We start from the raw sequence: 24658 nt of genomic DNA on the forward strand, positions 1-24658 counted from the left end.
CATCCCTAGAATTGCACAATTCGCGCCAGTACGTGAACTTTGCTTGGCGGTAGAACTAATTAGATTCTTGTCAACATGAACGTTATATTTCTTATAAATGAGCCACAAAACAGACGGGAAGACGGCAGCAGGGGTTTAGGAGTAACCGATTAACTCCTGCGAAAAAACAGTAAAGCTGTAAACATGTTCTGAGTACAGGTGCAATATGGATCAGATCTATTGCAATGTCTTCAAATTCTCGAAAGCATGCAACAGTCGCAAATAAAAATTAAGTTTTTTTTAAGAAAGGGAGAATTATCTTACACTTAACTGTTCAACAGGTGCGCAAAATAAAGCTCCTGACGAAGCCTTGCAAGTTGCGTCCATAGTGCAGGACGCAACTTTCCCAGTGTTCTTTATGACGTGCTTTATGTTGTTGTAGGAACGGCCATGAACTATATATCTCGTATTGCCTGAATGCGACAACACTGCTTGACACAGAGAGGTCAACAGCTCAATGTAACACCTGAATGAGGATATTTCGCTCCATCTTTCCCTTACGCGTATAGAAAGAGCGTTACGTAAAACACACGCAACCAGTGCAGCGAGAACAGGCTTTCAGACAGACACCGAAGATGTCCGGACGCCGGCGCGATAGGGATATCCAAGGCACACCCGTAGCGCGAGCGTGTCATACAAAAGAAAGAGGTTACTCGTATGCACAATCCGATCTCGTAAAACGGGTTTCACGGCTGTTCGCACTGAGGTGCGATTGCGTTTGCACCTCTCCACGTCTGTGTCGACAGGAGCCCAAATGGCGAGAAGGCAGGAGGAAGAAGCGAAAGGGGTTAATCAGGCGAGGTCTTCTCGCGTCAGACGGCGCTATTTTCGAGCTGCGCCGATAGACAGTTACCGGCGCAATTTATAGTATCTCCGTTTAGACGCGTTCGGCTCCGCCGTCGGGGGCCTTTCTTTAGACACAAAAGCGGCCGCGGCCGATGGATCGGGCATGTGTCTGCTAAAGACACGTGGTTGATCACCGATCGCTTTAGCGGTGATTAATCGCTGTCTTCGGGTTACAGCTAGCCACAGCTAATTTGACAAGCTGAAGTAGGTGTTTAGAAGCAAGTGTTGCTCCTGCGAGCAGCACCTGATCGTACTTGAGACGCTGGCAGCTGTCGTCATGAACGCGAGATTCTTAGTACATCAGCTTTTGATCGTATGTACCCAAAACTTTGAGTGTAGTTGCATATTCGTACGCACAAAAGTATGCGCGGGAAATCTGAGTAAGGTTGTGCGTGAAGCTGTGACAATGTTAGGAAGTAATGGGAACATGAAAATCTACCGTTAAACAATGCAGTAGTCAAAGCCTCTTGCCAGGTTACTGCCAAAGGATATTTCAATAATTGGGAGTATAGTAACAAAAAGTATAAAGTAAATGATAAATAATCGATAGCTATGGTTACAATCACCGAGTTGATTTAGCACACAGGCGGTACCATGGGTAAAGACAATATTGACAAATACGAAAAGTATATACTTGCGAAGCCTAATAAAGAATTGTCACACCTACTATTCCTTCTTGCATCATTATCAAACTTTTCTCATGATGCTGTAAGGACTCTGATAAAAGCGCGGAATATTTTGTTAAGTTTATGTGCTGTTTAATCAGTCATTTTAATTCTCTTTAGTATTCTAGTCATAGTATGGTGCAGTGATCAGCCAGATAAAAATTGACGTTTTGGGAACCTGTTGCAAACCGTTGAGGGGCATAGTGACGTCACAGCAAATATTGTGGTGCGGTAGGTTAAAAACGTCGCAGTCAGCTACCAGTCTGTAATCGCTGGCGTGTCCCATTGTACTTTTCTTAGCCTTCGTCCAAAAAGACCGGTTGTAAATAAAAGCTCCCCTTCACCTCGAAGTTAAAGAAAAAACCTGGTGTTTGGCTTTAAGCAAGACACAACAACATGAACTACAACATAATAATAATAATAATAATAATAATAATAATAATAATAATAATAATAATAATAATAATAATAATAATAATAATAATAATAATAATAATAATAATAATAATAATAATAATAATAATAATAATAATAATAATAATATAGAAGTGACAGTTTCCGCAGCAATAAATGCGATAGCAACAGATCAGGCTGCTATATGAAGTAAGGCCAGGAGATTTAGAAACCATACAAAGTGAACACGGTCGACTGGTTGAGATTGAATTGACAGTAATTAATCACAGTATCTAAACAGGTGCTTAAGTGAATAGCTGACTGCAGGACATCCGAGAGGAGGTGGCGTTCAAACTCGGCATCAAGAAATGTGACAAGCCACTGGTTTTGTCGTTGAAGTACATTAACGTTGAAGTCTCCCGTGACTGTCACCGGTACATTCTGTAGACACACGACACGGAAGTTGTGCAGTAAGAAGTTCATGACGTCAGTCCCCAAGGTTTTTGCTGAGATGTAGACTGCTGCGACGACAAAGCCGTGCGATGTTTTACCGCGGAAGCGTCACTCCAACTCATCTGGAGCAGCGAGTTGAGTTTGTCCGTCTAAAGTGATTGTGGCGGTGCATATTTCGACAGGAGTCAAATTCACGGGCATCACAGGACCAGAAACTTTACGAATTGTCCTGGTCTGGATGAGGGAAATTTTTCTGCTGCTTCAGAGTGAAAAGGGAACCAGAGAAGTTTTGGAATGCCCCTTTCATCCAACTGTATGTGCTCCAGTGAACCCACTCCTCCATTGATCAAGCCATACGACACGTCAATGCTTAGTAAAATCATGCCTGGCTTGTACAAACATAGTACGTAATTTGTTCAAGAATTCTTCTTTGAAGTCCATTGACAGTAAGCCAGTGAATATACGTATCTCGTCGTCAGTTAGATGGGCAGTATTAGCGGCGCGGCCTAGTTGGTTGACGCAGAGCGCTGAGGAACGAGGGGTGCTGGTTCGAATCACTGGTGGGTGCTTTGGAATTTTCTTAGTGCAATATTCATTACATATCCCTCATGCACACAATTTTGTGATTTATTCAATAATACATTTCTGCCAGCAATGGTTGCTTATTATGCTAATGTCGTTAAAGCGGATGTATGAGGGACCGTAAGTACGCGTTATTGATAAGAAAGAATGTGCATGCACTCTCGGAAGAACACTTCAGGGAGCCTTATCTTCCATCGAGCTCTCTTATTTAAAATAGGATATCTCAAGAAGCGACACTGGCGCACTTCGTATGCAATAATCATTGTGTTCCGATCTGATGAGTCCAGTTTTCTATTTTTGCTTCTCGTTTTCTCTAAGCGTGCGCGTACATTGTTTCGAGTGAGCAAGTTTTGAACCGGTAATACTGTACGAAGTGCCAGAGGTGAAGATGAACACTGTAACGAAAATGACTGTGTTCAATGATTAATGCGCAGTGATATCTGCTTCACTTCCGAAAGATATTTGATTGAAGTGGAGTGGTTGTAACTTGAAGATTGGTAATCACTATTGAAATTTATATTCATTTTACCTTTAGGGAGGGAATTATGAAGCACTGTCTTTGAATGGGTGCAGTGTACATAGCATCATATTAAGCCACTGAATATTACACTTAATGACATAAAATTAAGAAGTGTGTGGTTTTGCGTGCGTTTCAGTCATTATTTGTTGTTAGTACCTAATTGAATATTTATTTAGGCTACAGTCAGTCACGTTTTATTTTCTCATAAAAATAATGAAATTTTAGGCTCCAGATGCGTGAAGAAGTAGTTTTTGGTTGTATTATTTTCAAGAAATGTATTATACTTTTAATATTAGTCCTAAAGCGCGGCACGTCGAATCATTCGTTAAGCATCGTTCAGCTTTTACCAAAGGCATTGACTACAGACATACGCAGCACACAGCCAAAGTCAAGACATATTGACTTTGAAGAAAGTTCAAGTCATCTAATGAGCAATGCATACTACTCTGCTTCTATCACAAGTGTACACAACTAGCACAAAAAGTTCTGTTCACAAATGTAGTCACCACCGCTCGAAGGATTATTGTAAAATTTCTCAATAGCCATACAGTTTACGTATGCGCATTTTCAAAGAAACTTCATTCGATTGTAGTCTCATTATCCAGGGAGGAGGGGGGGGGTTGAGCCAGGGATGTAGGTTGTTCTTGTCGTCGTCGCCGTCATCATCATCAATATCATCATCATCAATAGCATCATCATAATGATCTCGCCCCAAGTCTGACCATCTACAACTCGGCATTCAGTGTGCAGGCATAACGTATATATATCCTGACAAAGGCGAGACTGGCCAAAACCGTCGAATTAAACGCTTCCGTTGTTCATATTGGAATAATTGGAAGCGCAAACAAACGGAACACAAGAGAAGAGACAAACAAGCTTGTTTGTCTCTTCTCTTGTGTCCCGTTGGTTTGCGCTTTTAATTATTACATTATGAATGTGTACCAACTAGCCCGTCTGTCAACTCTACTGCTTCCGTTGTTACCGTTCTCACGGAGGAATTATATATATATATATATATATATATAAAACGTTAAACACTTTGGTCGCTCGCTTGTAATTCCTACGAAGAGTTGAATTCCTCCACGAATTTTTCAGTAAATGAAGCGTTGGGCAAATCACGCAGCGGAAATATTCATTTCTCTACTTATCGCGTAAGTGGGGCGAATAAACGATCACATAACAGAACCAATGAAGGATTCCCTTACTATTTTGCTGAAGTGGTTATACATGCCCGACTAGTTCATATGTCCTTATTGCAGGCGTGAGGAACGACAGCTTACGAAACATAGGAGAACATTCAACGGACGCTGAGTGTAAAACAATTTTAAAGAGCCTTGTGACAATAAAGAAATGAGGCATAAAAATGACAGTGTGAGAAAAAAAAGCATTTGTTTATGGGATAATTATTTGAAAAATGCGACGGCATTATTTAAACGTAACGGCATATGCATTGGCGTATTTCAAAAGTAATATACCCCATCTTCAACTGTTTGGCTCGTTGGTTTAAGTGGGTCAACGTTCCAAAGTGATTCAGGCTATGATAGACGCTGCAGTGGAGGACTCCCAATACTTCAGACAATTTGGGGCAATTTAACGTACGCTGCTATCGCACAGTAAACGGGTCTTGGTATTTCGCCTCAGCGACCACCACAGCCAGGATTGAAGCGGCGTTTTTGGATGAGCAGCGGAGTAACGTTACCACTTATCCTCGGTGGTGGCTTACGGTACTTGTAAGCGCAACCTACACCGTTCGAATACCCGCTTCAAGCACTTCCGCTGACGTTAAACAAGAACTGACATTGATGCACGTGATAAGGCGACTGGAAATGACACAAACATGTCCTATCCGCTTATCACTGTAGCCGCTGAGGAGCGTGACACGTTGAAGGATTTCAAAAGTGAACTACATTTCTGCTTTCTCAATGCAATTCTTTTTCATAATAGATGTCTCTGATGCAAACGTACACGAGAACTCAACTAAATCACCTTGCAGTTGCAATATTACCATTAATTTATTTGTACTTTCTTGATCTCGGATATGTTTCCGTACTTCAGCATCGGCCCTTAAGTTCATGGACTTAGGAACAAAGTGAACAATCTTTCAACGGGGCCCTGCTCTTAATGTTCAGCAACACAGTGAGCTTATTATCCGAGTACAGAAAACTTGAGGACGGGGGGTCATTAATTAGCACTGGTAGCCACTTACCCAAAGCCAAGGAATAAGTATCATTGAATATAACTGCGTAACAGAGAATGGATGTTTTGTTGATACGCATCAATCTGCAGTATCAATCAATATGAGTAGAACAAATTACGTGGCGCGTACACGTAGCAGAAGAAAAAGGAAAAGCATGGTATAGAATATCATGGTCACACAACATGCACACAGAGAAAACCACGTGCATCGTGCTTTCAAGGTCGTGCTTGCCGACAAAGAACGCTGTCGTGGTGCCGCGGAGGACACGGCTTCATGCACGTAAACCCAAAAAGGGCCCGAGTCACCGTGGACTTACTTGTTGTGTGATGAAAACATCCCTCCCCCGGAGCTGAATACTTGTATCCGCCGCCCTATCGTTTTCGAGAACTCGCTCGTTCGCTGCTCGAAGATGCTTCCCTGCGCGGAAGAGGCGAAAATCTCGTCAGAAAATGCAGGGTTTGAAAGTGACGATGCTTTCACCAGGATGACCCACATACGAGCAGCCAGCACACTAAACGATCACAACATTTACACAAAGAAAGGCAAAAAAAAAAGCTCAAATGCTGTCTACGAACGGCTGCGTTTACTCAGACAAGTGGTCTATATCTACACTGGTGTTTGGAATCTCGCTTCGCACTTTCAAGTCAAAATCGCACAGGTTAAAAAGCACTGCTACTTAGATCTCGTTAAAAGTAGAAACTACGGTGTACATCGCCACACATTTGCAGGAAAGTAGGAGCGCTAAAAGGAGCTTAAAAGCAAGATATTACTTGTGTTTTGTTTTATTTCTCGTCTTTTTGTAAGGGTCGCGCTCATGCTTGTAGATTACAATATAAAATTATTCCAACCGGAGGGACCAGAGCTTTGGAATAAAAACAATGTGGGAACCCTTTTCAGAACAGTGCGAGCACTTTTAGCATAGTACCACACAATAATTAAATACTCTAGCATGAACAGTAGATTTTCGCTTTCTAGACTTCAAGTACGTGTGATCATAACGTGAGAAAACTGAAAATGAAGGGTTTCTTTTTTTTGCGTAGGCGCATAATAATTAGACATTTATTGTAGCCACATACTTTATAGTGCTGTTGAAAGACGGGTAATGACCACAGGAAACATTGCTCGAGTTTCTCGGCGATGACTGTTATCTATTTTTTTCACCCAAGTTGGCATACTACAATAACTACTACTACTACTACAATAACTACTACTACAAGTGTACCACGACTAATATTACAACTACTACTACTACTACTACTACTACTACTACTACTACTACTACTACTACTACTACTACTACTACTACTACTACTACTCATAGTAACAGTTTTAATGCTTGAGGCGAAAGTACATTTTCAACTCGTCACTTGCCATACCTGTGTCGTCCATGTTATAACACGAATGCTCGTTTTCGAGGTCGTTGTAGACCTTTATGATTCCTGAATGCATGTCCGCAAGCATTCTTGTTTCCAAGAGGTAAAAATGATAAAGTAAACAACTATGCCAACAATCCCTAAAACATCACGGACACCCTTAAGCCTGTGCAATGACAAGCAATAACGACACTGCGATTGGAATAATATTTTCATAAAGTAATTGTAAACAAAACAAAATAACTGCTTAATTAAAAAGTAAGAACTGAACGGTGGATTTTCTAAACTGGAGAGCGAATTCGCTGGCCTCGACTTAGATAATGTAGTGCTTGCTACGTTTTTTGAAGTATTTTTTATACATGTATGCATAACCACGGCCAACGGACGTATCGTGTTGGGACATGAAGACGCGTTGTGGAGAATGGCCCGTGACACAGTCTGCAACAGTTCTTATACGCATCATTGTTGATTCTAGTGCAGCACAGCACGTTCAACGACGAGCATCGTGGAAAAAGCAAGCGTCGCTGCACTATTATGGCATTGGAGCGCTGATAACTGAAGCGATGGTCGAGAAGTGAGCAGTTCGTGTAGCGTAGCTCTACGTTGCATATGTAGTACATGCAGCGTTTATTCGCTGACGCTGCTACATGACAGCGCACACCGAACAGACGTGCGTTCGGTTGTAAGCACCGTTTTTTTTTTGCCAGAAAAGCAATGTCGTACACACTATAGTGAAGGAGATATACGAAAATATCACAAACTAACTTCGAACGATAAAACACTGAATCATGAATCCAGACCCATCGAAAGTAACGAGCAACAGATCTGTATATCTGAGTTAATGATGCTAAAAACTATGCGCGATTTGATTCTTCTGAAGCTATATTTCTTTCTTTGTACGATAAACTATTTTTTATTATATTATTGCTTCTGAAACATAGACATGTCTTCATTGGTCGGAAGTTAAAGCGATATCACACAGCCACTTTAATCGTGATTGGGCCTGATCACGGTCGAATTTCACGATCGCGACTGGCTCCTTTATGGAAGCTACAGAAGGTAGCCAATCACTGTTGAGAGATTTATTTGATCCTGATCGAGTTTGATAGCAATCAGCAGTGTGCTGCGTGACACAGGCATCAGCCACTTTTCCCCTAAAAAAGCACAGGGACGCATTGTGAATGAATTGCATTGGTATTGCCTACGTTGTTCCACAGCAGCGATCTATTTGCAAATAAATTGACTGACCCATGAGCGCAGTAACATCAGCTTAAATGAACTCATTGAGAAAGATTGAGGAAAGCAACTGCACCGACTTACAAGATGATGAGGCTATCTACGAACATTGTACGCTCAAGACATTTGTTGCATTATCTTCGCTAAACAAACATCGATGTTTCCATGTAATATTGTCATCACATCGTGTTTCGTGCCGATTTAGGCGATATAAAAATTAACTCACTCTCTTCGTCGCAATGTTCACCGGGTGCTGCACATGTATATTTCCAACATTGGAAATATACATGTGCGGTGAATTAACTTTTAAACGGTGAATTATCTTTTAAACGTATTTCTTGAGGTGCCTAAATAAAAGAAAGAGCATTCTATATCTCTCCCACTAGGCTAATTGTCGAGTGAATAACTTGCCCAGCTATTGTATAGTCATATTGTACGCAAAGTAATGTGCTATGCTTTCTGCACTTTTTTAAGTTAGGAGAAAACATCGTTAGTTATTATAAGTTCTCTTTAGTGAAAGGAGCTTTTTTTGCATTACTTCGGTTTTGAGTATCCTGATTGTACAGTATGTTTTTGAAGCTGTTGCTGGTGATAAGTTCCGAATGAAGTACATGTAAATAAACAAACGTTTAATACACTTTTTTTCAAAGCTTGTATATCGTTCGGGGATTCAGATCGTATTTTACGGCGTAAAAAAGAAAAGCAAGGTCGTGCCGATGCTTTCCTTGTGTCAAGATAGAATGAATACCAACGACAACGTTGTTGCGGCTGTATAAGTCTGTTAAAATTCTTATGAGTGCTTCGTATATAAGAACCACTACCACTAATACACAATATCGCAACGCGTTTTTCAGGTATTACAAATGGCTGGTATATCATACGCCAGATGCTACAGAAAAGTGCTCTTCATTTCATTTTGCATAGCTACAGGTAACGCCGTCACCGAAGCAGCAATATAGGACATGCTGGCATCTGAATGGCTATTAATGGGTGCCACTGGAATAAGCTGTCCTAAGAAAAATTAATCGCGAATGCTTACAAAACAAACAACGATTGTCCACCATTTTGCACCTTTCCGAAGGCGTCACGACACTTGTTAGAAACCCATAGCACATCTCAACTTATAGACAATGACGCTGTCAAGTACCAAACGCTCAGCGTTATCTTAAAATCATAGTGCAAAGATTACCGTCGATAGCGTTTGTATCAATATCCGTATAATTACTGATTTCATTCATTGTGCGTAGAAAAATATGGAAACTACTCTTCTTCAAAGCTACAGGTAACTTAATGGCCAATCACAGCCGAATAAATCATACTTGTTCATTAGACTAAAAATATGTATATACTTTCGGTTGAATGCTTCTAATACATAACAAGAGTGATAAAAGACAAGCTCTAGTAGCTGTCGTTCGTTTAGCCTGGTACCAGTGTTTATTGCACGTGCAATTAGGATCCATTGGCATCAGGATTCTGGTAGTCTTTACTCCAAACCTCGAAGCAAAATATTCTGCTGGAACTTGTGGAATAACACTGCATTTATTGTTTATACAACAATTGAATCTTCGATGATTTTGCTGTATTTTCAGATATCTCACATTCTGACGTTCGTGTTTTTGTTACAGTGACTCACGTTTGAGCTCTTTGCCGTATGGTTAACTTTATCCACAACGTCCGAGTTTCTTAATACAATATGATTGCTTAATACAAATATTACGTAAGTGCTGGTAGAGTGCATATAATTATAACATCCACCCCTGAGGACGGAGGATTACAGATCGACAAAGTCATGGGTTTTTCGATTGTATGCGGAGGTATCTGGGCCGCTCAGTGGCAGCACGTCTCTTCTCCTCTTTAATCGTTATTACACTTGGAAGAAATAAAAGGAATGAGTGATATATTTTGGAGTGTTATGTTTTGCTAACTTATCCTGAAGGTAATATAAATGACCGCTAGCGAAGACCACCTTCGTTGGTTCCTTGGACGCTTGAAGTTTATTCTTAGGCCTGACTAACTATACACCAATGTCTGAAAGCACTGAAAGTAGGCGGTCATAGTCGCGCCTGTTTTCAGCTGTTTACAAATGCATCGGAAGCACGAGGGACAACGTGCTTAAGTCATTGCGTGGCATAGTATCTGCAAATGATTGAACTAAACTCTGGATGGTCTCAAGTCCGAAACGGAAGCTATGGTATACCTAGAAGTGAAATATCTAATGTATCTTAGAAACGTACGTGTTTTCTCAACTCTCGCAATAATAAGCCTGAAATGTCACAGAATCAAGTAGCGAAGACACGACAAGATCACCATGATTGAGGAATTTCATGTTAGCAAAAATGTTTTTAGGAAGACAGATACGATATACATGGCATATAAGTGGAGGCCGTACTTCGATATGTGGCATTGAACCGTACATGGGGAAACTTGTGGCACACGAAAAAGACATGGACAAGGAAAATGACAACAGGACACACCTTCTTTGCCCATGTGTTTTTTGTGCGCTTGAAGCTTCACCATGTACTTCCCCCACCAAGCACATTCTTACATCCTTTGAAGTTGAACGGTTGGGGATATTGCTAAATGAATCACAGGCGCACTCATTATGGAAGCACCTGTGCCCTTACACTACCACAAATACAAAGAAAAAAATGAACATAGATTTATTAGCGCGGCACACATGAAAAAAGGAAAAGACGACATGAACGTCAAGAAAGGTAGGTGCTAAACTTCCAACTTTTCCAACAGATGGAAGTTTAGCGCCTGCCATTCTTGACGTCTATGTCATCTTTTATATTTTCGTATGTGCCGCGCTAATATAAGCTGTTTATGGATAACCAACGCGCCCTAGCCACAACACTTTTGAAGAAAAAATGAATGCTTATGCTTAAATAGAGAATCAAACCAACCTGCATTAGGACTTCCATTTTCAAAGGCAGTGAGGAGCTGGAGATGTGAAGAGAGGCTCAGTACGGAGTGAAGGGGAGACGCCCCCTTTTGCAAGCAGGATAGCGTTGGCGTCTACGGTGGCCCGGCGTAAACAAAAACACCTCCTCCAGACAGGAACACTGACCACAACAACACACCGGCCGTGAAAAAAAAAGAACAGAAACCTTTTCTGTTTCTTTTCCCTTGTTATAGTAACTCCTCTACACGCACACCAGAGTATATTTTCCAAAGTAGTTTCCTCACGAAGAGCGGCACTTCCTTCGCGAATATCCTGGTCGGTTGCCGGTGGTCGCGGCTGTCGAATGCATCCAAGGCGTTCGCCGAAGCTGTGTCACTACCGCACGAGGGCGGTTGTCGCCGATGGTCGAAGGACAGCTGAAGAGATGATAATAAGGAAGAGGTACAAGGAGTTTAAGGGGGAGAGTAACGTTGTTTCGGAAGCGAAAAAAACAGAAGGGAGCCCCTTTTTTCGCGGCAGGGCTCGTCTCTCGGAAGATGAGGAAGACCTTATGCCAGGCAGAAGAGGAAGAGGGGAGAGCAAAAGAAATAAGGTGGAGGAGGAGGCACTCGCGTAACGTTGGGCGCTTGGCTCGCTCGCTTCAGTGGCGAGGAGGGCTGCGGACGACGGGAAGGAACAAACATGGCGGCAGCAACACAGCAGCCCGACGGCACGGGCATGACGGTGTAGGTGGTAGCTGCGAGGTTCGTAGATGACTCCAGAAGCGGAGCTGTAGCGTTTCTTTTTTCCTTTGCTTTCAGGGAATCCTTCTCATTTATTTGTTGTCGTTGATTTTTCAGACTCACACCCGAGTCGGAGCCGTGCCTGGACGCTCTCCAGAGATGCTTTAAAAAGCGACCTCCCCCGAGAAACTCGCGTTAGGCTCATTCCTGAAAGCCAGGAGGGAGAGAAAAGACACGGCCAGAGCGACGATGCCAGAGGCAAGGCCTCGGTACGGGGAGAAAAGTTTAGACGGGGACGTAACAGTCTGAATGTTCTGAAGGCTACCGCCGAGAGTCTGGCTGGGGTATAGAAAAAAAAATTACCTTTTTCTAGGCCAATGCTCATAGCTGAGCGTGCCGTGTGAAACGAAGAATGTCGGGACTGTCTAAATCTGCGGATGGAGGCGGTGCATGTAATAGCAGTGGTGGCGTTGACAGACAGTGCATTCAAAGGTTTCGCTATACGCAGGTACGCTTAGCTCAACGCTTAGCGAATATGGAGCCTTGAAGTACGGACCCTTTTTTGAATCGAGCTTATTTGGTTTTGGGAAAGACACATACCATCCGGTCCAAATTGTTTATGGGCCATACACTTTATACACAGTTTAGAAAGATGCTCTTCTACTGCAGACCGTAAAACTTGTTCTTTAATTGCCGGTAATTTGCAGTCTACTGTTAGTAAAGAAGAGCATACTGAGAGCAAGTGTGCTGAAGTAGGATGAAATAGGGATTAGTACTTTCATACTAATGAATTGTTAGTGCTGTATTCACGGTGAGCGGAACAGCCAAACATATTAATGTAATTGAAATCTTTGCGAACAATTGCACTTGCTGGTGACTATCTGATACAAACTCACATTGTTGTAGAAGTCCTGAGAACGCACATCAGACTCTTCGCACGTGCTCCCTGTCATCACCTTGCACTGTTGCCTTCAGAGAGGCGCCAAGCATCGTTCGCTAAAATGATAGTGAAGTACAACGAGAAACTTCCCTCGGGCTTCACTCCTGCATCTAAGCCATCGATACCCCCTTGGTGCCTTATTCGACCCACAGTGCATCTTAGTGTACCAGGGATCCGGAGGAAATCTGAGCTTTCATCGCCCGTGGTGAAACAACTATCTCTTTATCTTTTGCACGAGAAACATTCAGTGTACATATATATACCGATGGCTCCACGAACCACCAGTGTTCGTCAGGTGCAGTAGTTGTCCCAGCAAGAGATGTTACGATCAGCTTTAGTACTGACCACTCCATGGCATATACAGCAGCGGAACTAGCTGATTTGCGCTCTGTACTTTGTTTGGTCAATCGGGAACCACCGCAACAATGGTCGATTTTCAGCGACTCAAGGGCTGCCCTACAATCTGTGCTCTCAGCACTGCGTCGCGGGCCGAACAAACAGCTTGTTTTCGAAACTCGATGCCTTCTCCACACTTCACACGAGAAAGGGCATCATGTGACGTTTCAGTGGCTGCCAAGTCACTGCGGCGTCATAGGGAATGAACATGCCGATACTGCCGCGCAGGCAGCTCTTGAAGGAACACGAGAAGAAGCCATACCACTTTCGCGGACCGATGCAGCCAGTAATCTTCGGTGACTTGCGCGGGAAGTCACCTTTTCACTATGGTGCCCACCAAGCAACGAGACGAATCTTCAACACAACCTGTCCTCTTTGATGGCTCTCCGCATGCCCACTGGGCTTGACCGAAGAGAAGCCACCCTTCTTCATCGCTTATGGCTAGGAGTGGCATTTACAAAATCTCATCCCTTTGCCATAGGAATGTCCGACAACGCTCTCTGCGATGCGTGTCATTGCGAAGAGACGCTACACCACATCCTGTGCGACTGTCCGTTGTATGACATCCAGAGACAGTCACTGGCATCCGTTCTTGCGCGCATCGACAACAGCCAAATGTCTGTGGACACTATTCTGTCAAGTGCCCGAGACAAGACATTGCAACAGAAGCCAACAAAAGCTCTGTTGAAATTCTTACACGACACGGACTTGAACAAGCAGCTGTAACAGCAGTGTCACACACCGCGAAAGACAAGACTGGACTATGACTGAGTGTGCGCGCGTGTGCTGCCGAATGTGCTGTGTTTATCTCTCTTCCCTCTCTGCTCTCTATCTTTCATTTCCCTCATTCTCTTCCCATGCGCAGGGTAGCAAACCGGCTGCATATAGGCTGGTTAACCTCCCTGCCGTTATTTTCCTGCTATTTTCCTTCCTTCGGTCTAAAGCAGTCTCATAGCGAGCACCAGCGAAGGAGACACACGGGGATTATGGGACCACATAATTTTGTCATCTGTCCGCTTCGGTGGAACAGGGGCTATGGTGCTCGACTGCAGACCCAAAACTCGTGGATTATATCCCGGCTGCGGCAGTCGAACATCGATGAAAGCGATATGGTAGAGGCTCGTGTACTGTGCGATATCCGTACACATTAAAGAACACCAGAAGATAAAAATTCCCGGAGCCCCCCACTGCGGCGTCTTTTATATTGTGGTTTTGGAATTTCAAGCGCCAGATTGTAGTAAAAATTGTTTCGTCATCTATGAGAAATTTATATATGGCATTTTTAGCAAAAGAATGTTGATTTATTACCAAGTCATTGGTAATAACTACATAAGACTCCCTAAACTCGTCTACTCCTTGTTAAGAATGCCGCACTCAAAATTTATCTGTTTACTGCAAACATTTGGCTTCCTACATGTTCTTGGAGGTACACACGACAAAGAACGACGCCGTAATTATACACAAGAAAACCTTGCGGAACACCCTGCCGTCTACATCGAATTGCGAGACAAAAGTGCAGGCGTCGTTACACTCGCCCAAAAGGTCGAGTGCCAGGCAAATATAGCGCGAAAGCATGAAAACACACAGGCGACGATCCATTTCTGCAGTCGTAATCTAAATATACACCGCGTGGTGTTTCGTCAAAGCCGAGCGAGTGCGAGTGACTGTGGCAAGGTTATATGAAACGGAAGGCGAGAGAAGGGTGCTAGAAGCTTGCAGGTCCAAGGAACAAGCGGCCAGCTATTTCGAAAGGGAAAAACACAAGCGTCGCTTCGGTATTCCTCAAATGCATTAGGGCGAAGCCTATACAACGCCTCCTGGCCAGCCGTACGTGATGGAAACTCTTGTTTCTGGTCCTTTTCTGCCTGTTTGTTTCTGTCAGGGGTGACTTGACGCCGCTGTCATCAGCGCCGATGCACCCCAGTTTCTGCAACTCGCTTGTAGAGGTCCAGCGGTGGATGGAACAAGGCCAAGGTCTTTCAGCTCGCGTCAGTTGGGTGAAAGTTAGATGCAGTGCAGTGAAACCCACATTACTATGATTAACCTATTCATGATGCCACAGACGAAGTACCAGTGACGTGTCACTCCACTGCCCAGATATTTTTTTGTTCCACATTGTTGTGTCTCTCACACGTCTCCAACACATTACTTGCTGCACACGCTGGTAGAGGTTACTGTTGAGGAGCAACATGCTAATTCTCCAAATGATGTCCAGGTTGGTTGCCACGACGATAGTACTAATTTTCGCTCTTGGCAGAGGACGGTGAGTCTTCCCAAGAGATCAGCAGTAGCGATGTTGCGTGAGGCTGGGAGCGTGCAAGCGCTCCATAAATATGGGGACTGCTGAGTGAAAAGTGGAGCTGGGAGGAAACGGCGCACCGATGAGTTCTGGTTCGTCACGAGCTCAAATTTTTCCTGGCGACGAGCTGGCTCGTCCTGTTCCATGGCTTACCTTGTGGCACGTTGGCTTTCGCTTGCATCAGTGCTGGCCGCTTCCGAAGAGGAGGCCGAACAAAGATTCGGAAGAAAGGAAAATGACAAAACCAGTGTGGTTACAGAAAAAAAGGAAAAATGAATGAGCGGGAAAAGTTCAGTTGGTTAAAACACCGAAATTTTGGTGACAGCCACTTTATGTCGATTTCTTTTCGAATGATTTCTAGGCAGAAAAAAAATTCTGCATGCGTAATTTTAATGCCAATGACAAAAGAGAGATAAAGAAATGAAGTGGAGGAATCAGAGGTAATTGAGGTATCACCATTCGGTTTGAAACCTTGCCCTGGGTGGAAAATATGGGTCGGAAAGTTAGAATGACGAAACATATGTGCGGGTAATGTTAAGAACACCAAAGCACTACTAGTTCTAAGCAATAAATTCATTAGGCACTTCAATCACCTGTGCAACATTTTTTAGTTGAAGTTGCAAAAAATAAGGTTGAATGAGTAGGAAGACAGTGAACACACATTGGTCCCTTTACAGCCTCGACCCCGAAGATTAGTGAAAATGTATGAATTACCCTACCGATGCTTAAATCATTGTTCTTGCCGTCTACGTCAACGAACAGATCTCTGTGATGCCCACCATCCATGCTGCAGGCTTACGATAAGTTCAACCACAGACAGATAACATATTTCCAGGATTAATAAAGGTACAAGGTTTTATGTGCCAAAGCAGCAATATGATTATCAAGCATACCGTAGGAGGAGGAGAACATAACCAGGATTTGGGGACTTTGCGTGTAACGCCATCTCTAGTCGGCGACAGCGGCGGCCTCCCGTAACTGGATTTGAAATATGCACAAAAATCAAATATGACGGAAAGAAGCTAGTTATAAAAAAGACTCCTAGTTCTATGCAGCCGAGACTTAATTGAACATTGTGTTAAAATTAGTGTCACAATACCAACCGCATGGCTTCCCAGGGAATTTAAATTTTTACAATGAGCACCGTGAATTTCTAATGGGCTGTGTTCAATTGTTTCTGGAAGTCACACGCTTTGAAGTGCGGTACTTAATTTTACCAGAATGTTTCAGCAAGTCTCTTGTGGCCCGAGTCGTTTGTGTGAACAAGCCAACTTCAAAAGATATGATTTTTCTCGCCTATTTCTTATTATGTGATGGCAGGATTCATTGGATGCTGCTCATATGGTTGTCTCCATTACCTGGTAATGGGAGGCGGTGATGGTGATGGCGGTGATGGTTTAGGTGCGGATTAGGGACACGCCAAATATTTAGCTGCAGCATGAACAACACCAGATAATCAAAATTTTAGGAGCTCTTCACTATGGTACCCTTCGTAATCATGTCGGGCTTGGAGACGTACAGACGAAGCAGTTCTTATTATATTGTTCGGCGGATGGAAGCTTCGTCTTAAAGTTGATCTAGGAGCTACAAAGTGCTTCTTCAGTGTATCTTTGAGTGTAGAGCTCGAGAGCGAGTAAGTTTATTCAAGGCAGTAAGACTTATCCATAGATAACGATCGGCCCCGCAAAATCCCGCACAAGTTGCATGTGATTCAAGCAGCCTCAAAAGTATACGTTTAATTGTTGCCTGTTGTGACGTTCGTACTGAGAACAAACAAGCACGGTGCATAATCACAATTGTACCTGTGTAGTCTTATATACATTGAAAAGCGTCAGCCTTAGTACCAAGTGTGGTGCCCTCATCCCATTCCCCAGCACAGGGTAGCCAGCCGGTCTAAGAACTGGCTAACCTCCCTGTCTTTCCGCTTAAACTTTCTTCTTCTTCCTCCTCCTGAGCCACTATGAAATCGATAGGCTGTAAACTAATGGGGGAAAATCCTTTCATCCTGCATCGGAGGGTAGCTCGTTTTGTAATGCCTAAACCTCTCGTTAATCTTTGAGGCGGCAGTGTAGTTGGCACCCTTTATAACCACAAATTATCACGTGACACGCGCGCCTGCACTGAACCACGATGAAGTTGTACTCACTCACTCATTATCACGCGACAGCGGTGGGACTATGGCAACGAACATGCCACTTGTTAGGCTAAGTTTGGCCTTCATCCTTTTTAGTGAAATCTGTGTGCCGTAGGATTTACCCAATTTCTGCGGCACACGGGCGTTTATTACGATGATAGTTTTCTGATTGGCCGCACGGACCCCTGTGCCACATACGCGTTTTTTTTTCTGGTCCGACTTTTGCCTCCATTTGCAGTGAACTGGTGGCGAGCAGTTTGATGAATCGAATGTCTGTGGCGCATAATCGCTGGCGATGCCAACAAGCGTTATCACGCATTCCGTACAGCGGTGAGCAAACACGTGAGCGAGCGGCCGACAGCGCTATGGGCGCCGCATAACGCCCACCATTGGAAACATTGCACATGCGCTACAAGTTCGCTGCGGCAAACTCTTTCCACCACGTGCAACACGTCGTGGATACGCTTGTTCGTCGTCTGCTAGCCCCATTATTGTCTGCTGAGTTATTACCTTCTGCATTCAAACTTCTGTCTTTCTAGGCGGTTTTCCACGATAAACACTTCAAAAGTAAACTGTTTTATACTTGCTTTAGTATTAACGCACCAATATCTAATCGCGACACGCCAGCTTAGTTGACAAAAAAAAATGCAGCCAACAGACGACGAACAATACCCATGACGTTGTGCGGGCGGTGGAAGGATTCTATCGCGGAGCACATGCTGCGCATGTGCAATGCTTCCAACGGTGGGTGTTACGCGTGGCTGATACCGCTGTCGCACGTGTTCGCCCCCACAGTACTCACCGCTGTATACATGAAAGGCACGACCGAGGACAGCTTCGCTGTTAAAAGCACACGCTGTACGCCTGCTAATCACGTCACTATTCAACATTCATAAACATTCGTATGATTCGTATATAACATGTAAATACGTACACAGCCGTTCAAACGTTTAACTACTGCATGCGCGTGCGGTGACCTTTCTGCGCGTCAGCGCCCTATTTCGGAGCCCAGTTGTAAACAACGCGAGGGCAAGGGCTTGCCCACAAAACAAGCTCAGATGGGCCCACCGTCTGCTAGGCAGTTCCTTCATGCGCACGTAGCCCACACAAGTGCACTTTACGCCAACCTTAATTTCGGCTTATCACGTGAGCGTGCCATGTGGCGTATCTTTATTTCCTCGATCGCTCGCTGCTACGCTCCCTTTCGAAACACAAAATACGAGCAAAACCACTCCCTTACTCAGTCTGCGTGCTTGCATCGAGTGCGCTAATGTAGGTTGACGTCCTTAAAGGCTTCTCGGAAAGGTCGCCCCGAAAACGACAATGCGGAACAGACGGTAGCCCCCTCGCGCTAAGTGGGTGGCGTTTCAGGTGACCTCAGCACAAGAAGAGTTGACCTGGGACGCTTATTGATCATGTATGCTTCGTCGCAATAATCGTCCATGAAGGTCTACTCTTATTACGCGGACGTCACCCGAAACGCCACCTGCTTAGCACGTATGGCTTGCGGCTGTTTCGCATTGTCGTTTTAGGAGGGACCTTTTCGGGAAGCCTTTATGGGGCCCCTCACCACTTCATATCAAAGGACGAAGAGTCACTTAATCCGCATCGTCTGTGTAGACGATGCATCCTCCTCGCCACTTCACGCCTAAAAGCATCTGTCCATTGTCAGCGCTAAGTGCTCAAGCCTATCAGGATGCGCTTTTCGACTACAGGACCGCTGCTTGCTCAGTCGTAAACGCACAAGATGAAGTTAAATCATTTGATCGCGCACGATAGTTTTGTGAGACACAGGAACGAATGGATGGCTGCATGGCAAAGCAGGGCAAGTGACCAATCACATCTCATGCTTCGCGTATATGGACCAATGAAAAGCATGTACACTAAATACGTCATGGTAATCGCAGTCTGCGTCACGAAGTTCGCAAGAGGAGAAACGGCAGAAACAAATAATATGCTCTGTTTTTTTATTATTTTGAGAGGCTGGGGAAGCGCCCTTTGAGAAGGAACAGCCTAGCAGACGATGAGCCCAGATGAGAGCACTCCGTGGGCATGCAGTTACTCTCGCTTTTTGTTTTCATCTTGGCGCCATTTTATGGCCGTTTTATGATATTTTACGGCCGGAGAACTCACTCATGAGTCGATTCACTCGGACTGACTTAGACTCAGACCAAACCGTGAGTCTGTGTTTGAGTGAGGCCGGCTGAGTAATATTTTCGTGAGTCTGAGTCTGAGTGAGTCCGGCTGAGCAATATTTTCGTGAATCTGAGTCCGAGTGAGTCCAGCTGAGTAATTATTTCGTGAGTCTAAGTCTGAGTGAGGACGGCTGAGTAATATTTTCGTGAGTCTGAGTCTGAGTGAGTCCGGCTGAGCAATATTTTCGTGAATCTGAGTCCGAGTGAGTCCAGCTGAGTAATTATTTCGTGAGTCTAAGTCTGAGTGAGGCCGGCTGAGTAATATTTTCGTGAGTCTGAGTCTGAGTGAATCTAAAGCATAAAATATATTTTATGAGTGAGTCAGAGTGAACTCCACAAGTTCTGCTTGCCCCTGTATGACACTGACGTAAAGAAACGTCGCCGCTGGCGCACGCCAGGTAAATATTTGGGCGGCTGCACCAGGCAGATACTCGGTACGCTATGGTTTCAGAAATTTCTTTGGGTTTTGCGTGAACCATGAAAAAAACTAACTTTGATCTTTTTTTACATATATTGATCTTTGATGATCTTTTTTTACATATATTCTGCCTATTCCTTGCTGCAAGGAGCAATGTTAATTCTTCGTGCACTTCTTTTCTGCGTTCAGCCACTTCATTGCATTCGTTGTCCCCCCCCCCCCCCCTCAACTTCACGTTTTGGGAGTGTTCAAGTTTGTCTTTTGATCCCAAATTTGTAGGTAAATAAATTGACAAATAGCTGTGCAACAAATAAACGATTGGTATTTATTATACTTTAACACATACTTTGATAAGCTTCAATTGCGTGGCAAATGAAAAAAATGATAGCCTGACAAAATGAATGTAAGATTTAAAATTACGCCAACCTAATGCCTAATCTGCTTAGTATCGAGTTAAGTGAAGAAAGGAAAGTCTGACACGTACATATAACGCTATTCGTATAAAGTTCTTCCTTTTAACTGATACGACCGAAATTTAACAGTCCTCACGAAGACATCATTATTGCAGCGCACGCTAGGTTAATTACATAGGCGCCCAAATTCACCCAAATGTGCACCTCTATAGTAAATATTACTGTGCTTAGAGAGCAGAAGGAGCACACGAAAGCTTTAAATAGAGAAAAAAATAGCGATTGCTGCGAGGATCTAAATGACCGCAGCCAGCGTGGGCAACCACGAGGCGCGGGCCACCTGAAACTCACAGCGAACAAAATATATCTCCTTCTTTAGTTTATTTAATCAAGTGGCAGACGTTCAACAGTATGTACAAAAACAATTAGCCCTCATGGGAACAGAAGCAACCTATCGCATCTTGGTGGTCCCTATCAAGAATGAAACTAACTTACTATATGTTGCTTTAATGATCAGTTAGTTATGCTATAATGCTAGCAAATGAAAACTATCATCCTGTTCCAACAATACCCTATACTTCTAATTGCTATTAGGCCACTTTAAAATACGGTGGGGAAATTCTTGCGCTAGCAGTCGTCGCCACAGTGCGTGCATCGCACGCTGTGCATCGCATTAAGGGACGAAAATCAGCGAACGCTATTGAGCCCAGCGAATGCTATTTTTGCTTACGTTAATCTAAAAATACCTTTTAGTGTCTGTATTCATGCAAGAAGATGACATTATAAAATGTCACACGTCGGCACAAAATATTGTGAAGCAAGCATTGTAGCACTGCAGTTGATGGCACACGTGCAATTAACTACAGACAGCACGCACAATTACTTTTAACTAAACCACGTAATATGGTAAAGTTGATATATAACCCTTGATTGACCATGTTAATAGCGTATGAGTATGTAGCTCAAGTGCAGCTATAATGCCGACGATAGACGAACGGCTATAGACGTGGTCCTTCTGAAGAGCATCGTTATTGTGTTTCCGAGATGGTGACTGATGGAACGCAGCCTCAGTTTTTATCCAATAATCTTAGTGATAACTATGCTGTATACCTCAAAAGACTACCACGTAATTCTGTTACGTTATGTGTGCGTCTGTGTGTGTGTGTGTGTTTGTACGCACGCGCCACCCCTGTTTTTCAATTTATCAACTCTTCATTCTTTCCAGCTATAGATGCAGGGTAAAAAAGCAGATACGATAATTAAGTTAACATCCCTCCCTTTCCTTTGTTTAAGTTTCACTTTCTTCATTGGTGTTTCAGATTAAGGTGACAGACCACTAGAGGTTCACCCGCTTTGGCGACCCAAGCGAAAGAAAATGGAAGACTTCAAGGTGACATGGTGAGACCGAAAATGTATCGCTCCCCATGTGATTCATAGCTGTCGGTTAGAGTTGGCCAAGCGGGGCACATGTCACACGACGTTGTTTTTCGCAACTGTTTGTTTACCTTGACTTTTCGAACCGTTGGACATCATTTTATGTTTTACTTGTCTTTGCTCTTTGGCATTACCGTCGTGGTCAATGGAAAGAAGGTGTCAACTCTCCCTCCTCTCTGTCTCTCTTTCACTCTGTCAAATGACAGAAGGTTTTCTCGTGCACTAACAACTTGTTTTCCGGGATGAGCAAGTATTTTCAGTCTCACCGATTCTCACTGGTGAGTTTGTGAAACTAAGCAGTGATTGTTTCACTAAAGGTAGAATTTCTAAAGGAGAGCTGAAAATAGCAAATATCTGGCATCACTTTTTCGTAACTTCGTTGTGTGTTTTTGAAATTGTTCTAAAAAAAACAAGTCGTCACTCATCGAGAAAGAATAGCAAGCTACCTTTCTTTCACAAACATGTTTACTCATACTATTGTCAATAAGCAAGGTCCCATAGCAACAGTAGTACTGTTCGACTGCCGATGTGAGCTATTTAAAATGCCGGCACGTATGTGACTTCATTTTCTCACATATGTGTTAAAATAAAAAGTTTACTACGAAGTAACCATATTACGAAGTCATCGCGTAACATTAAAGCTTTTCAAAAAGGAGCGACATTTGCGTGGTTGATTTTTACAGGTGGCCAACGTATGGCTTCTGGAGTCGTTCAAAGCAGCCACGCCACGTGACTTTGCAATCTCTGACTTTTGATAACTGGCCTTATCCGCCATTCACAGAGCATTCTATTTGTGCACTGCTGCAATTTCTTGAGGAACGCTGGTCTCAGTGATCGGTTGTAGTCCTGCTGTGCGCCCTCTAGTATGTACAGCGATGACTCTGTTCCATCGCTACTTTTCAATTGCTTCACAATAAATCTCAATGTAAGGTAGTAGGCTCAAATCTTACTATAACGAAGTTGCATCTTACACAAAAATAGGTTCGTTATATCCGAAAACTTGTCATTCACATATATTCCCCACACTCTAACCTATTTCAAAATTGTTTTTCATTTACTTCGTTAAAACCAATAGTTCGTTATATGCTTGTTCTTTATAAAGAGGTTTGATTTTAAATCAGACTGCCGTCTCGATGACCTGCTTACCTTTGTCCTTACGGATTTCTTTCTCTCCCTCACTTTCTCTGGGTCATTCTACGCTGGAGTTCTGGCGACTATTCTGATTCCAGTGGGAAAAAGATCGTTCTTGTGTGCTCCACTGGACACAGCGAATCGCTACTAATTTACTGGAAAACTTTGCAGAGAACAAAACTTTTTTTTTTGATATTGTGGCAGCTTTCAGAATACCGCGGATGTCTTCTGAGTGATAGTCTTCAGGAAATTCAGTTTGAAAGCATTGTTTGTTGTGCCAACCACCATATTACTAGCACAAAAAAAACAAAGTTGGTTAACACGCTTAAAATAAGTCAAATTATCACAGTTTCACTGCTTTACATGCCTTTACAAATTTCGCCAAAGTTCACTATATTTGCATCTTCACCCTCACATTTTCCCGCTATATCTGAATATCTGAGTAATGAGTACTCATACTATATTGATGATATATTTTGTTTTAAAGATAGTTTTAGACAACTAACGTTTCTATAAAGTCTTAAAGAAAAAAAAACAGAAATTCCGCATTACGTAGCACTTGGAGACGCAATTTGCCACATGCATTTTTCATTTGAAAGTATGTTTTTTTTGTACTACTTTATTCGGAAAGTCTTGCCATTGTATTCTTAGTGTTAAGAAACATTTGAAACTGATCCCGGGCGGTAATCTTTCTATTTACCAGCTTCCGACTGATACTATGACTACACAGAGGAAACAGCAAAATTGACAGCTATAGTGTCACAAAATATGATCTGTCATTGAATACCGTTCATCGGGAGATCGTACAAAACAATAAGCGATGACATGCAGACCAAAGACACCCGGCGGTCATTTCTAGGGCAAACAAGACTCGTGGGATAATCATTGAGATATCCAAGTGTCTACTTGACATTCGAATGGCGAGAGCTATCAGACAAATTCTCCTTATGTAACGGTAGGCACAAGTGCACATGTGTCATGCGGTGAAGCTGCCGTTTGAACTAATGAGAAAAAAAAGAAATAGCCTGTCATGCCGGAAAAATTAAAAAAAAATATTTTCTTGCTCAAAACGAAGCAAAACAAAACATTCGGTAGACCCAACTTCTTGTTGAAATCGGTTGCACGAGATGCAGTGGACGAATAATTGCCTACGCCGCATTTTTTTTTACTTTGAGACGAGCGTTACCAGTTGTAGTGACGTGTAATTGTTTGTATATCATAGGCTCACCAAGACCATTGACTATAATAGTGTTTCATGGGTTACTTATGGAGAGAGAAAAAAAGAAAGGAAGGAAGGAAAGAAGGAAGGAAGGAAGGAAGGAAGGAAGGAAGGAAGGAAGGAAGGAAGGAAGGAAGGAAGGAAAATAACT

The 24658-nt window shown here is 43.2% G+C and overlaps 1 protein-coding gene across 1 annotated transcript in view; it reads right to left on the bottom strand.

Moving 5' to 3' along the window:
• LOC119172272 (tropomodulin) overlaps window positions 1-11702 on the bottom strand; it is a 156977-nt gene extending 145275 nt beyond the window's left edge. The window contains exons 1-2 of the mRNA XM_037423316.2: window positions 11211-11702; window positions 6012-6112 (exon numbers count right to left, since the gene is read on the bottom strand). Coding sequence (XP_037279213.2) covers window positions 6012-6112; window positions 11211-11228 — 119 coding nt within the window. The 5' untranslated portion in view covers window positions 11229-11702. The remainder of the gene's footprint in view (window positions 1-6011; window positions 6113-11210) is intronic.
• Window positions 11703-24658: the final 12956 nt, after the last annotated feature.

The sequence above is a fragment of the Rhipicephalus microplus genome, chromosome 4 (assembly GCF_043290135.1).
Source record: "Rhipicephalus microplus isolate Deutch F79 chromosome 4, USDA_Rmic, whole genome shotgun sequence".
In the NCBI taxonomy this organism is placed as follows: Eukaryota; Metazoa; Arthropoda; class Arachnida; order Ixodida; family Ixodidae; genus Rhipicephalus; species Rhipicephalus microplus.